Below are 15,471 nucleotides of genomic sequence, written 5' to 3' on the forward strand. Positions count from 1 at the left end.
GTTTTATTAACAGCAGCATTCTTCACACGTCTCCGTGAGCTCCAGCGCTGTGGATCAGGATCATGTTCTGCTGGGTTTCACTGGTTCTCATTTCTCTGTTCCAGCCTAGTCCAGCTCTCCCAGTCTCTCAGGAACCTCCAGTGTCTTGCAGAGGATGGTTATCTGGACCTGCGGATCATCTCAACACTATTCAACAGTCTGAGGTAAACAATCTGTTTGTGTAGCACATCGGTTATGGTTTGGGCTTTCTTCAAATGACTATGAATAACAGTATTATTATGATCTCTTCAAGAATGCTAAACCTGTTTCCCCCTTAGATTTAAAATGACATTTTGTACTTGTGACACATCCAGTGTTGGGTGAATTACTCAAAAATGGTAATCAGATTACTTTGTGGAGAAAGTAATTGCATTACTGACTACTTCACTTTTAAGTTACTTTGTATAATGCTCTCTAAAAGTTTTTCTGTCCAGTGAATTCAAAATAATGTGGATATTTCCTCCTCGTTCACACAAACACACGTACATATGCACATGTTTCATGCTTTATATGTTTTCTAAACAAATAGTATTTATGAAATACGTCAATGTAAGTCATTCACTTTATTGAAATGTAAATGTGTGTTTCATGTTGACGTCTGTATTATCATAACTAGTGAAATTCTGTTGTAATAATATGAATAGCATGTTGTTCAGTATGTTGGTGTTTTACATCGGCGCAGGAGTGCAGAGAACAGACGGGTGATCAGGATACGAGGGTTTCTTTATTTCTCATTTAAGAAACATTGTAGAATCACTAAAACCATTTCAGATGAAAAAGCAATACAGTGCTTAGTGATCGCTCTTTTTCACTTAAATATAAAGGAATAAGATAGTATTTTACAAAAAGAAAATTAAGCCATTTAAGGATTATTATGATTTTGTTCATTCCCAATTCTTAAACTGAAATGCAAAATCTCACTGTCACTACCGTAATGAAATACGTTTGTTTGTAATTATTATTATTCTCAATGATGATTATTTCCATTAGACTAATTTAATACAATATCTTTTTATTAATTTATTAAAAAGCAGTATAATAAATAATACTACTACTAAATCTAAAATGATCCCATGATGACGATTGACCCCGGTCCGCTAGAACTCATTTGGAGCCATGACCTCCACTGACATGACGGCTGCAGAATCACAGCTCTAGTTTGTCCATGGCTGACCAGAGAGAATAATGATGAATGTGAAACATCAAGCATCAAGTGATTGACAGTGTTCATACCCTGTTTGAGAGTGCCCTCTCCTGTCCCAATGAAGGACATTTCATTAGAGTCCACCATCATCCAACACTCTTGTGAGGAGGACCTTTCTCACACGCTTCCCTGAAATATTCTATCCGAGAGAGAATATTAAAGCAAGAATGAGTAAACCTCTCTTAACTGTGGTTAAATCTGAACAACAGAAATGTGATAAAAGACACAAATGTTCAGTAAACAGTTACATTATTATTATTAAGCATCATAATAATTTTTGGAATGAACAACGTTTCCAAGTCATATAGAACATGTCACATGCAAATGAGCACAGACTGTGTGCTTACATGTGTGTGTTTATGCATTTCACAACAACACTGTACACAGAATGATCCATGTTATAAAGGAAAACCATGCCATGTAAAGACAAGAGGGATGAGATGGTGTAAATACTGATGTTTATTTAAAATGTAATAAAATACAAAATAAAAAATTCTAACTGTATTTGTATTGTTATTTCAAGTCAAGTCAAGTGTTTTTTATTGTGGTTCAACCATATACAGTTAGTACAGTACACAGCGAAACGAGACAACGTTCCTCCAGGACCATGTGCTACACAAAACAACATAGGACAAACCCAGAACCACATGTAATGTTATTTAGTCTGTGTAGTCTCATGTGGTTCTGTGTTTGTCCTGTTGTTTTGTGTGATGCTATATTGGTGTATATAAATAAAAATGATTAAATAGAACTATTCATTGTGTTCATGTAGTGAAACACTGTGTGTTAAATCATGCCTTTGTTATTTTTAACTAGATATTTACTGTATTTGACTTGAAATTCAAAGATTCATTTGTGTCATCATTCAACAATGTTAATGGAAGTCATTGTGTGGTATTTTGCACGCTATAAAATGTTTAAGTAAAAAGATATTTAGGTAATAAAAATAGAATGTAAAAAATTCTAAAAAAAAAATATATATATAGAAAAAATATAGAATATAAATAAAATGTTTGTAAAATAAATTAAGAATTTTCCAACCCTTTTTCAAGTAAATTGTATCATTATTTTTATCATTTATCATTATAAGCCCTGAAATGCAAGGTGGGAAAATAATTAAATAAATTGTGTCTCAGTTCCTTCCTGAGCCTAATTTTCTTTCTCTCTTCCTAAATGTTGTTTTTCTCTCTCTTCAATATTTTTTTGTTCTCTCTTCAAAAAAATGCATGTGGTATCAACCTTGGCCACCAGTATCCACTATCAGTAATTCAGTAAATTCAGTAAACATGTGATCGTCTGCTTTAACACTTTCTCTGCTGCTATATAGTGAATAATACATATATTATTTATTTCAGTGTTTGCAAACCTTAATCAAGACAAAATCAGGTTACAGATGTTTGATATGGCATTCGTTGTCATGAAACAACTGGAGGTATTTTTTTGTTTGAAATTGTTGGTCTTTCTAAACACTCGTATGCCGTTTGCTCAGTGTTACATGGTGGAAGTGAAGGACTGTATCGAAGAAAACGGTAAACATGGGGAAATGATTATTATGTCTGTCATTTTGAAGTGTTAGGGGTACATCTGGTAATGTTAATATTGTTATAAGTAATCTAATTTCTAAACGAAAAGATCATTTATAAATTAAATCCCTGCGACTGAACGGGGATGTCTTGTGCACACTTTCATGGTGGAATTTGTGTCTGAACATAAGCAAGACAGTTACACTGATGTAAAATGCTCATCCCAAACAAATTGGTGAGGAATCACCTACTGTAGGCCTATCGGGTTTAGCCGGGGGAAGATTTTTATTAAAATATATATTTGATAAAATGATGGTCTAATTTTACATTTTGTGGTTTTAATTATAAGTAGTTTAGCAACATGATCACATGTTTACTGATAGCGGCACCTGGTGGCTAAGGTTGGTACAGAATGCATTTTTTTTAAAGAGAGAAAAAAATATTTTGGAAGAGAAAGAAAATTAAGACTTAGACTAATATTTATTATTATAATTTTTTCACCTTGCGGTTCAGGGCTTCCGTACATGTCAACGCAAATGCTTGAATATCATTCTTCCTTTTGTTCAAAATGCCTTGTAAAATATGCCTTCAATATTTTAACTATAGATTGTTTTATAGTACTTTTTGCATTTTTAATATAATTGGCTACATTGTCTGATGGTTGAAATGTTGGTTCCTCCGATTAAAAAATAAAAATCAGCCTATTAAACTGCTCTTTTAAAAATTTACACTGTTTTGCAATCAGGAAACTGTAGCTGCTGAGAAACAGTTAGCTGTCTCTTTAAAAGTGGGCGGGACTACATTACTGTAACTGTCCAACAGGAAGTGCAACACTCATGTGCCTGTAATCACTGCAGCTCTAGCAGATATTGCTGCAGAAACTGTTCTCGCACAGGATGTTTGTTTAACACTGATCACATGATCTGTCTTCTGTACACAACACAGCCTGTAACTCTTGACTCTTTGGTTTGACTCTATGACAGTCTGAGAGCAGCGCAGTGGACATGTCTACAGGAGATCTGGAGCCCTCACATTACCCAGCCCGCCGGGCAGCTCAAGTCGTGCTACACCACCTCAACACACGCCACGGCTCGCCCTTCAGAGTGTTCGGACTGAAGGAAGTGCACAGGGCGCGAGCAGAGGTGAGTCACACGCTGCACTTCATTAACTTAAGATCATTATTGGGGAAACTGTGACATTTTATTCATTTACAGGACTAGAAAACACAATTTTTTATGATTGTGGGAACACTGCTTAAAGGGATAGTTCACCCAAAACTGTTGATTCAAACCCATAAAACTGTCTGGAGATGTCAGTCACCGTTCACTTCAATTGCATCTTTATTCCACACAATGAAAGTGAACGTTGACTGAGACTAACTTTCCATTCCACTAACATCTCCCATTGTGTTCCACAGAAGAAAGTCATATGGGTTTGGAACGACATGAGGGTGAGTAAATCATGACAGAATGTTCTCTGCGCTGCTAGTGGAAAAGTGGCTTTAGGGCTGGGAACCGTGAACCAGTTCCATTGATTTAAAATACTACAACTGTATCAGTTTCATGACTTTGGGTTCTGTTAATGATTCCCAAATATACAATGTTCCACAGATGTGGATGGACTAACGCCAGCACATCATTCCTGAAGGAAAGATGAGCCGGTTGTTTTGAATCTTCCACATGAAACATTGTACATCGGACCATTGTAATCTGAATTCTGAACAAATGACTCATGATTCTTACAGGGAATCAACACACTTCAGTAGGAGCGGTTGTTGAATTGTTCTGCAGTGATGACTTTCATCATGTCCAACACAAATGAAATGAGAAGTGTTCCCGTGTTGTGTGATGTGTGATGTTGAGTCTCTCAGACTTCAATCAGGCAGTTACTGGCTCACACTTGAAGATGATCAGTGGAATTATATTAAAGAACACATCAATGAAGTGTGTAATCATATTTATTTTAGAAATGCTATTTAATATATATATATATATATATATATATATATATTATATCTCAGATCCATTATTGGATTTATTTCTGCTCTGATGAAATCGGCAATGAGTTTATTGTTTGGCAACATGCTGCTGAGGGCAGTAAACACAAGAAGAATTGGAATCGTAATGTCAATCTCAGGTTATAAGTGTGTACTTTATGTCACTTTGGAGAAAACCACTGAAGGGTGAGGGTCGAAATCCCTTGGCTCTTCAGATATATGAATACATATATCAATATCTATCTGTATTCTGTTGCTTAACTTCTTTAATAAAGTGATGAATTAACTATATGCATGATCACATAATCAATTCTATTTTCTTATGCATAACTGAAATATACTTTGAATCATGTGTGTGCTGGAATGTTAACTAGTGTCTTTTAAGGAACATTCCAGAGTCTCTCTCTCTGTCCTGCCCGTAGTCTGAAGATCCTTTGGGGATAAGCTTAGCTGTGATGAGAGGGGGCAGGGAGAATGTTAAACATATGTTCTGTGTTTGATCGTTACTTTTCTATGATTAAGTATATGGTTTAAAGTCCTATGCAATACTACCTGAATAGTAGAAGTGTGATTTTCTCTTATTATTTCTTTAGGGAAGAAAGGTATGTTATTTCTACCCCTCTCCTCTGCCCGAGGAGTGAATATTTTATCTCTCTAGTTTTGGCTTAAATGACCTGATAATGTGTGCTCTGGCTCTCTTGTGCCCAGAGAAGAACTGTTGTTCGTCAGTGTTTTGTGTGTGCATTTGACCTTCTACCCAGGTTTTGCACCCAGGAAGGCACACCAGGCCGACTCGAAGACGCCCGCGATCATCTGCGAGGTCACTTCAGATGTAAATCTCGGGCTCTGACGACAAGTGCGCTGATTAATGCTGATAGGCCACATAGCTGTCTATATGTTGTGACTTTATGGTCTTTTAGCCAATCAGGAGTGAAATAATAGAATGTACTCCTTGCAAATGGTATAACTGATGTAAGATTTTGTGTAATGTATGGGTTAGCTTTCGATCTTCTCGTGAGACTTTGTCGCTGGCTCTACCAATTTCACTGCAAACTATTCTTCAGTAAATTTTGGATTCTTTAATTGAACTTCTTGACTCCTGGTTTTTCTTTCTCCATATCTGGTCTGGGTCATAACTGTTATACCCCTAACAGTTTGGTGGAGGATTTAGCGGGCAATCACTCCGTGGTGACATCTCTGGCAAATCAGCAAACAAGGTAGGAAGCTTTTTATTAATTGTTAGGGCTGTCTGACTGGAAGAGATTTTGAAGGGGAGCGGGAGAGCTTCACTCCGATGAGGCGTGTGAAGAAAAGTCACTGAGAGAGCTGTTAGTGCTCTGTGAGGGGGCCCAGGTGGGCATGGGTGAAGCACCACCCCGGCAGAGTGCGTCCCTGGACGAGAGGTCCAGTGGCACCGTAAACCTGCTCAGTCTCTTCCAACTCAGATAGGGGTACCCCGAGCTTAGTGAATCAGGCAGTTAGGGATTCAGATATTAGTTATAAAATAAAATAAAATACAATAGGGATTGTTTTGCCAGGGATGCATCAGGAGCGGTCCCAAGGAAGTAAATAAATTGTGACCCTAATTGGTATGGATCAGTATATGTGACCAGGATGTTTGTGAAGAGTACTTTGTGGTGAAATTGGTAGAAATCCAGTATTGTTGCTGCTATAGTTAATTTATCCACGTAAAATATTTGCTGCTAAAATCTTTTCGGTAGTGATTTTCAACTGTGACCAAGAAAAATGTCTGATAAAGGGAATTTTCTGAGTAGTTCTGACCAAAACGAGCAGGGCACACGCTGTAAACAGCTCTGCTCTGACGAGCTCAAATCAAAGAAATGTGCACAACTCATTAAGAAAATGGTCAGTCAGGGGTTTGATTCTGATTGGAACGTCATGCAGCAGATCGACTGTCTGCAGAACAAAAAAGACGCTGATAGGGCCAAATATCTATCCGTGTTTGCCTATTCATGGATTTGTAAACTGGGTGGTATACCGTTAAGCCATGAAAAGGCAATTCCAAATATGATGGACGGATGGTCTAGTTTGATTGCCCAGCGTGATAGAGTGGCAAAAATTATTGGGCAGGAAGTCGGCTGTGATTTGTGTAGTTTGAGTAAGGGTTTTGAGGCTGTTTGTGAAAAAGCAGAAAGTGCTGTGAAAGATGAGACAGTTCTCCATCCTCCCTTGGCCCCCACCTTCCCTTCTCAGACTGCTCAGGCAGCGGCTGCTTTCAGCACTGTTGATCATACTGATAATCAGAACGATGGGCCATATGCTGAGGCGCGCAGATTGTTGAATGTGGGTGTTTCGCGCCCCCCACCGTATGACATTTCAGAGATTCCTGCCGTGCAAGCAAAGCAGATTAAGCAAAAACCGGGGGCCAGAAATCTTAACTTGTCCCCCAGAGAAATGTCTAAACCCATTGAGACGGCATTCGCCGCCCCAATCCGACATCAGGATAGGGGAGGATTGAATGCTGAGATGGGGCTGGCTGTGAGGATGGTCAATGGGTCAGACTCACAGCTGCTGAGACAAACAGTTTGCTTGCAGGGTTGGAACCGTTTAAGTTGTATAACCCAAACAAAATTCTATGGGACAGGCTAGAGGCCGTTGCTAGGCAACAGAATCTGGGGATGGCAGATATACAGGCTTTGGTTGAAGGTTTGGTTCCCCCTAGCAAATTAAGGGCGGTTCAGATGGCTCCTTTCCACCCCAGAGTCCCCACAGATTGGCCTGAGTTTTGTGAAGCTTACTCAGATTACAAGATACGTGTGAAAGATATTTTGGGTCAGGGGTCTTTTCCCTGGACCAGTGTGACACAGATTAAACAGAGGGCTGGCGAAAACCCCTTAGAATACATTGAGCGCTTTCGCATAGCCTATGAAACGTACTGTGCTGCAAACAACAACATAGAAGATCTTGATTCTGCCATAGTGATAGAATCCGCTACAGGCGGATTGAATAAACAATATCGAGACATGTTGTTGAACAGTGCCATTGACATTAGATATTGGGAGGATTTGCTTCATTGGTGCTCTGTAAGCTGGAGCCGTTTGCAAACACGTGAGGATGATGTTAATGTGGGTAAAGTATCTGCTGTGTCAGTTGAAGTGGAAATGAGCCCCCGCCATAACATAACCTGCTATAATTGTGACGAAAAAGGTCATACCTCTAGAGATTGTACCAAGCCTGTTGACAGATGCAGGAATTGTAACAGAGAGGGCCACATTGCTAGACATTGTCGAAGTGGTAAACAACAAAAAAAATCACAGAAAATGAGAGTGTGAAATTTTAGAAGATTTTCTGGGCAGAAAATGTGTGTGTGTGTGTGCTCAGCTTGCCTGACAGAAAAACAAATGCAGTTCTATTTTGATAGCAGGGAACACTGAGACACTTTATCAGTGATCAAGGCCAAAGAGCGTTCAGTCTCAGTCACCATTCACTTTCATTGAGAAAAAAAACACAATGAAACTGAATGTGGTCTGCTGTGAGCAGATGTGGGCCCCTGTGTGAGAGAATGCATTAAAGCAACAGATTGAGCTAAATAAATGCAGGCGTGAAACACAGCAAAAGTATAGGAGCATTTATGAAGATGAATGTGGTCTGAGGTGATCAGTCTCTAGCAAGCTTCTTAACATTTCATTTTGTATTCCAGCTAGCCGATGATGAGTGTGAAGGATGCCTTATTTTGACTGACACGGGCGCAACTGTATCAATTACAGATCTCGATCTTGAGATCACTTCTAACACTGTGTAAAAAGCCACTGTATTGCATACTTTGCAGATGATAAGTGCAGATTTAACAATTCGGCTCATTGTTTCTTTAATTATGAATATTGACTGGAGGCATTTTGAGTTTATTTCTCTTTATTATTCTCTGTGGGTGCTTGGCTGCAATGAAACAATTCGCTTATCTCAGTCGTGGCCACCTGGGAGCTGGCGTTTGACCATTGATTACACTTCTCTGAATTCAGTGTCTGAGAAAATGCACCCTCTGGCTCTACCAATTTCACTGCAAACTATTCTTCAGTAAATTTTGGATTCTTTGATTGAACTTCTTGACTCCTGGTTTTTCTTTCTCCTTATCTGATCCGGGTCATAACTGTTATACCCCTAACACCACTAATTCTTGACTGTTGACAGGATGTTGCATCAGAAGGGAGGAAGTACGACCTGGACTTCTCTGTGACGGACTGGGCCAGTGGGGTATGATCCAGTTCTGCTCATTTCTGATAAGTTTAATCCAGGTAACATCACTGACTTGCTCAGAGCGATGATGTTCACGTCCTGATGTGACTTCAGTAGTGATGATGAGACGTAATGAGCACAACACAGACCAGCATCATGTGCATTTACCCAAGTACGATTTACAGCGGGGGAAATAAGTATTGAACGCATCAACATTTTGTTCAGTAAATATAATTTTAATTAGTCTATTCAGATGAAATTTTCACCAGACATCAGTATTAAACTCAAGAAATCTGCAAATGTAAAGAATTCACAACATTAAAGTCCATAAATGAAGTTATGTGTAATAAAGTGGAATGACACAGGAAAAAAGACGCTAAGAAAAAGCAGTTCTACAAGGCAAGGAACCAGCTGGAATCCGTAAGTAGTTAGAAAGTAATTATACCCCCTATCTGTGCAAATTAATATCAGCTGTTAGTAAATTGATGGTCTCTAAAAAGGCTTTTCGTTACCAAGGCGTCACACAAGAAACATGTCATGATGGGTAAAAGCAAAGAGCTCTCCCAAGACCTTCGCAACCTTATTGTTGCGAAACATATCGATGGAGTGGTTAGGGTTAGTAACGTATTTCAAAACTTCTGACTCTTCCAGTAAGCACCATTGGGGCCATTATCCACAAGTGGAAGCAACATCACTCCGTCACCAACCGGCCATGCACAGCAGCTCCTCGCAAGATTTCTGACCCGGGAGCCAGAAGAGTATCCCAAGAGCCAAGAACCACTCGGAAAGAGCTAAACACTAGGAGGCAGCAGGTACCATCGTCACAGAGAAAACAATGGGCAATGCACTCCACCGCCATGGCCTCTATGCACGCTCATCCCACAAGACTCCATTACTAATGAAAAGGCATGTCGAAGCTCGTTTAAAGTTTGCTACAGCTCATTTGGACAAGCCTATGAAGTACTGGGAGAGTGTAGTCTGGGCAGACGAGAGCAAAATTATACTACTCACAATGTTTGGAGAAGAAATGGCACTGCACATCACCCTAAAAACACTATACCAACAGTGAAGTTTGGAGGTGGAAGCATCATGGTGTGGGGCTGTTTTTCATCTCATGGTACTGGCAGACTTCATATAATTGAAGGAACGATGAATGGAGCCCTTTACCGGGAGATGCCATCCACCAGCATGCTGAAGATGAGATGTGGGTGGACCTTCCACCAGGACAATGATCCAAAGCATACAGCAAAGGAAACTCCCAAAATGATCCATGTGTTAGAATGGCCCTGTCAATCACCTGATTCGAAACCAATTGAACCTTTGTGGAAAGAGCTAAAGATCAAGGTTCACAAGAGGGCCCCCCGGAATCTTCAAGATTTATAGACAGTATGTTTAGAAGAATGGGCCAAAATCACACCTGAATACTGCTGCCGATTAATTTCTTCATAAAGGAAGCATCTTGAAGCTGTCATTACAAACAAACGCTTCTCCACTAACTATTAAATACATTTCAGTTAGCATGTGTCATTCCTCTTTATTACATATAACTTCATTTATGCATTTCTTGAAATAATACCAAAGTCTGGTGAAAATTACATGTGAATAACCTCATTGGAATTATATTTACTGAAAAAAATGTAGATGTGTTCAATACGTATTTCACCCACTGTATATTAAAGAAGTTTTTTTGTTCATTTTGTGTACTCTGCATTTGTTGTGACAGTGTGCGTGTAATCTGAGAGGACATCTGTAATGCACTGGATGTTATAATAGTAATTATAAATCATTTATTTCATCTCATAATTGAATCATTGAATTTTAAAGTGACAGTTCAATCTAAAATGTAAATTCTCTCATCATTTATTCCCCCTCATGACATCCCAGATGTGTGACTTTCTTTCTTCAGCAGAACACAAATGAAGATTTTTAGTATAATATCTCAACTCTGTAGATCTATATAATGCAAGTAAAAGGTGATCAGAAATTTGAAGCTCCAAAAAGCACATAAAGGCAGCATAAAAGTAATCCATAAGACTGCAGTGGTTTAATCCATGTCTAAATATGTATATACACTATCAAAGTGTGAAAGTGGAGATTTACAGTCAACAGAACTGGTGCATCATATTCCAAGTTTTCATATGAAAGGTTTTGGTAAGAAACAACCCTATTTGTTTCAGTGGAAAACATTTTAATTGCTAAACAATTTGTGCAAACATGCTTTAGTTTTTATTTTCACTGAAAAAAGACTTTGGATTGATTCTCACCAACACCTGTCATATGGCTTCAGGAGACTTGGAATATGACTCAGGATTCACATGGACTACTTTTATGATGTTTTTGTGTCTCATTTTTAAGCTTTAAAGTGAGTCACTATCAACTGTCAATGGACTGAAAAGACGAACCACAATATTAAATAAATTCCTACTTTAGTGTTGTGCAAAAACATTTTAACATTAACAATATACATGATGCAGATTTGATCATCAGCGCAGTCTGCGTGGACTGTCCGTGTGCGGCCAACATGTTCTTGACAGTCTGGTAGTCCTTGTCTGTGTGCATCGTGTCATCGAACACTCTCGGTCAAACGACTGTGTGCGAGACGACCCGGAATGTGGAAAAACAAGGAGCCTTAAGAAAACGTAATGTATGTAACGACATTAGGGGGATAAAATAATGGTATCGTGTGATATTCAGTCTGTGTTAGTATATTGCGCTTTGGGCCTCTGTTGACACTTTTTAATGTGAAAACAATCTCTCTCAGTACTGTCTGTTCAATCATGTCGTCTATTTGTAGGCCAACCCTGAAGACTAATCGAGTTCCCCTTTTGGAATTTCTGTTGTAATAAGGTCTGTTATTACAACATTACTTGAAGAGGCGTTCACAGTTTGTTCTGCAACATGAGTTACGTCCAGTCATTGAAACCATTGTGTGCTAGAAAAACACAAGTTAAAGCTAAATAAAGACAAGAACTACCACAAGCACTTGAGTGGACGAAAGTCTATGCAGTTAGCAAATCAAGTTTTCTTTTTTCTAGTAATATTTCAGACCATATTTTACTCTAATTCAAAAGCATTAGAAATTCAACAGGGAAGCCAGATGGCTGGAACATTGTCTTTGGGCTTGTAGGTCTACTAGTACGTCTGTCCTGACTTGTGGCGGTGTTGTTGTTTGTCAGGGGTCAGTGTTGCGGTGTTCAGCGCAGGTGTTGTTCTCCAGGAGTGAGCAGCACAATCTGCCTGAGGTTCAGTGCCAATGTGAGGGGCTTCAACAGCTCAACACCTCGTCTGACGAGAAAGATTTCTACCACAAACACAACACGCCTGACCACCACGTCTCTGCTCAGGATATACCAGGTACCAAGACCACACAACTACACTCGCACTAATGTTCTCAACTGCACCAGTGTAATTAAATGCAACAATCTACATCCATTCTGTTATGTATACCTTGTCTTGTCTCACTGTTGCCCTTTGTTGGTCATTTTTGTCACTTTTGGAGTTCCTTAGTTGTCACTTTTGTCACCCTTGTAGCTCCATAGTGTCCTTGTAAGCTTTTGTGTTCTCTGTTCATTGTTTTCACCTGCCCTCGTTAGTTTCCCATTGGTTTCTGTTTATTGCCCTGTCATCTTGTTTGAGTTCTGTTTGTTCATTGGCTCCCGTTTTCCCATGTCCATGTATTTTAACCCGGTTGTTTTCACTCCCCTCTGTCAATCGTTGAATGTTGTTAAGCCTGGTATGTGTTCCCTGCCCGAGTTCTCAGTTTTGTTTCATCGTGTTTAAGTTTCCTGTTTTCCCATTGTGGGTTTTTCCTTTGTGTTTATTTGTTTGTTTGTTTGAATAAAGTTAAGTTGCATTTAGATCCACTCTCCTCCTCTGCCTTCGCTGCTTCATTCGTTACACATTCAGCGGCCACAAATACTGTTCGTTCTCAAGTCACACTGAAAACTGGAGTGGTGGTGGCGTAGTGGGCTAAAGCACATAACTGGTAATCAGAAGGTTGCTGGTTCGAATCCCACAGCCACCACCATTGTGTCCTTGAGTAAGACACTTAACTCCAGGTTGCTCCGGGGGGATTGTCCCTGTAATAAGTGCACTGTAAGTCGCTTTGGATAAAAGCGTCTGCCAAATGCATAAATGCAAATGTAAAACTGTCTGAATGTCATTGCATGTAGAATATCACACAAATGCAGCAGAACTCACTTCAAGTTTTTGGAGAGACATTTGCTCTGACTTTGACTGAACAGCTGTGTTGGTCATTTTTAGTGGATGTATGAAGTTAGTTCAACACATTCACTAGCAACACACAAAGACGCTGAGTTACTGAGATCCCAAATAACAGCTTCTAATTTACTCGTGCAATCAATCAAATTGCATGTGCACTTTGTGGGCGTGTTGCAGGTGATTTGCTAAGGATAAGTGTGTAGTGGACACTTCAAAAGGAGGCTTTTATATGTGGTAATTGACACTTCGCTAAGCCCCTCCTTAAAAGCATTTCTGGCTAATTCTGTCTTAGCAACTGTTACCGGGCTGCCATTACTCTTGACACACGCTACTATTTTCCAATGAGAGCATATGGGAGTAATGAGTGTTTGAGTTCTTTTAAGTGGGATTTTATGAAAATGATCTAAAATATGTCAAATGCATTGTTGACGGGTCACTTGTAATAGTGATACAAGTTACCCAGAGAGGATACACACAGTGTTTTTTCTTTCTTGTAAAAATGTTTTTAAAACAAAAATGGAGAAGAGCATGCTATGGACGTGTGTCATTCCTCATTCCCAAATAAACATGAATAACATCAGCATGAACACCTACATTTTCTACAAGTTAAATCAGAGCTAATAACTTATAATAATGTATGTATTGTTTCAGGTCATAGTGAAGACGATTAGAAAATAAAGAGGCGTGTGTGTGTGTGTGTGTGTGTGTTAAGATGTTATAAGCTGTTCTTTTCACAAATGATGCTATCCTCTTTTCAAGTGACCATGATAATCATTTTCCTCAATTCTGATTCAATCAAGTTAATAATTTATTTTACAAATAATCTTCAGCTAAATATGCATTACAATGTCACTCTTCATTAGGAATCATCAATTCCATTTATGAGAATATTTTGTCCAAATCTGCACCGTTCACGGCAGTCTCCCATTCATTCCAATGGGGAGTTCCGCAGAGCCTGTCAGAGCCAAGGGGGGCGGAGCTTAGCGAAGGGTCAATTGCATGAAATGTTTCCATACCACTCACAGCTTTTTATTCAATATAATGTAGGATAGGACATTTATTATAATGCAAATTTACATGAGGCCAATATTTATAAAATGTTACGATATCATCATGCAATGCCTGATAATGAGCAAGTAGTTGTAAGATCAGTTCATGAGAATACCCATGCATGACACTCCTCTTGAAAAGGTTCAGAATGATTGCAAACGTGTGCTTGTTCGATCTCCCTTTGAAATAACTGTCATGTGCTTTGGTATTTTGTTCTATGCAGTGATATTCAGACATTTATATGTGTGTCTTAAGTGTCCAGATGAGTAACTGTCTTTCTCACTGTGTTTGTAGATAGCTATGGTAACATGAGTCAAGAGATAAAGCCGTTCTGGCATTTGGCTCATGTGGCCGCTTCTTTCATCATGCTACAAGAATCCAACGAGAACACTGAGTATAATATGGCACAGGTGGCCAGCGTTACACAACAGGCGAGTACGAAGTGATCAGAACTGATCAGAGCTGCTTCAATCAATCAATTAATGAGTAATAGGTTGAACACACTTGACTGAACTTAATTCTCTGATTTTAAAAGCTTTCCATCTAAAGCCTTCTGTTTAAATGCATGTTACATCATTATCTGTTACAGGAGAGCAAACACAACCAGCTGATGTTGAAGTATCACGTTCTGCTTCATGATCTGCCGTCCCAGGTGACAACACCACAAACACTGTATAGGCACTCTTATGTGCTCAAAGGAAGTCCTCTAGTCTTGTGTATTCATGTATTATGTGTTTGTAGGAGATCATTCATTGGAAGCTGTTGGCATCCTGGTCTCCAGACGGTGGCGTCAGAGTGCTGGAGACTGAACGGCAGCCCAAATGCCCCCACAATGCCGACCTGCCCAACAGCACTGTACCAACAACAACTTTCACTGCAAACTGAGCTCTTTTATATATACTGCGTGCATACCTATAACTTCACATGCACTATATCTGTGTGCTAATGACCCACGGTTTCTGATCGAGCTGAATAAAGAGAGGTAAAACATGTCATCTGTGTGCAGTTTATTCACTGGAAATCATCTCAAAGTTAAAACCCCTTGAATCTCTACTTGCTCCTATATCTATTGGCATCTTGCAACTCATCTATTAGATTCCAGAATGATATCTCGTGGACATGTGCAGATATAAATGAATATTCTTCTGGACATGAATGGTAACACGTTGGAGAGCATTTCATGTCAGTTTATGGCTTCGTTAAATCCAGATTTATGTCACTTATAACGGAGGAACAACTGCCAG

General features: G+C 39.2%; 1 protein-coding gene across 1 annotated transcript; it reads left to right on the forward strand.

Annotated features, from left to right (window-relative positions):
• LOC127631554 (latexin-like) lies at positions 1-15,220 on the forward strand. The gene is made up of 7 exons (XM_052109717.1): positions 1-203; positions 3,750-3,908; positions 8,912-8,974; positions 12,133-12,310; positions 14,522-14,658; positions 14,817-14,879; positions 14,969-15,220. The coding sequence occupies exons 1-7, from the start codon at positions 63-65 to the stop codon at positions 15,110-15,112; spliced, it is 885 nt and encodes a 294-aa protein (XP_051965677.1). The 5' UTR covers positions 1-62; the 3' UTR covers positions 15,113-15,220.
• The last annotated feature ends 251 nt before the right edge of the window (positions 15,221-15,471 follow it).

This window comes from Xyrauchen texanus, chromosome 38 (assembly GCF_025860055.1).
Source record: "Xyrauchen texanus isolate HMW12.3.18 chromosome 38, RBS_HiC_50CHRs, whole genome shotgun sequence".
Classification (NCBI taxonomy): domain Eukaryota; kingdom Metazoa; phylum Chordata; class Actinopteri; order Cypriniformes; family Catostomidae; genus Xyrauchen; species Xyrauchen texanus.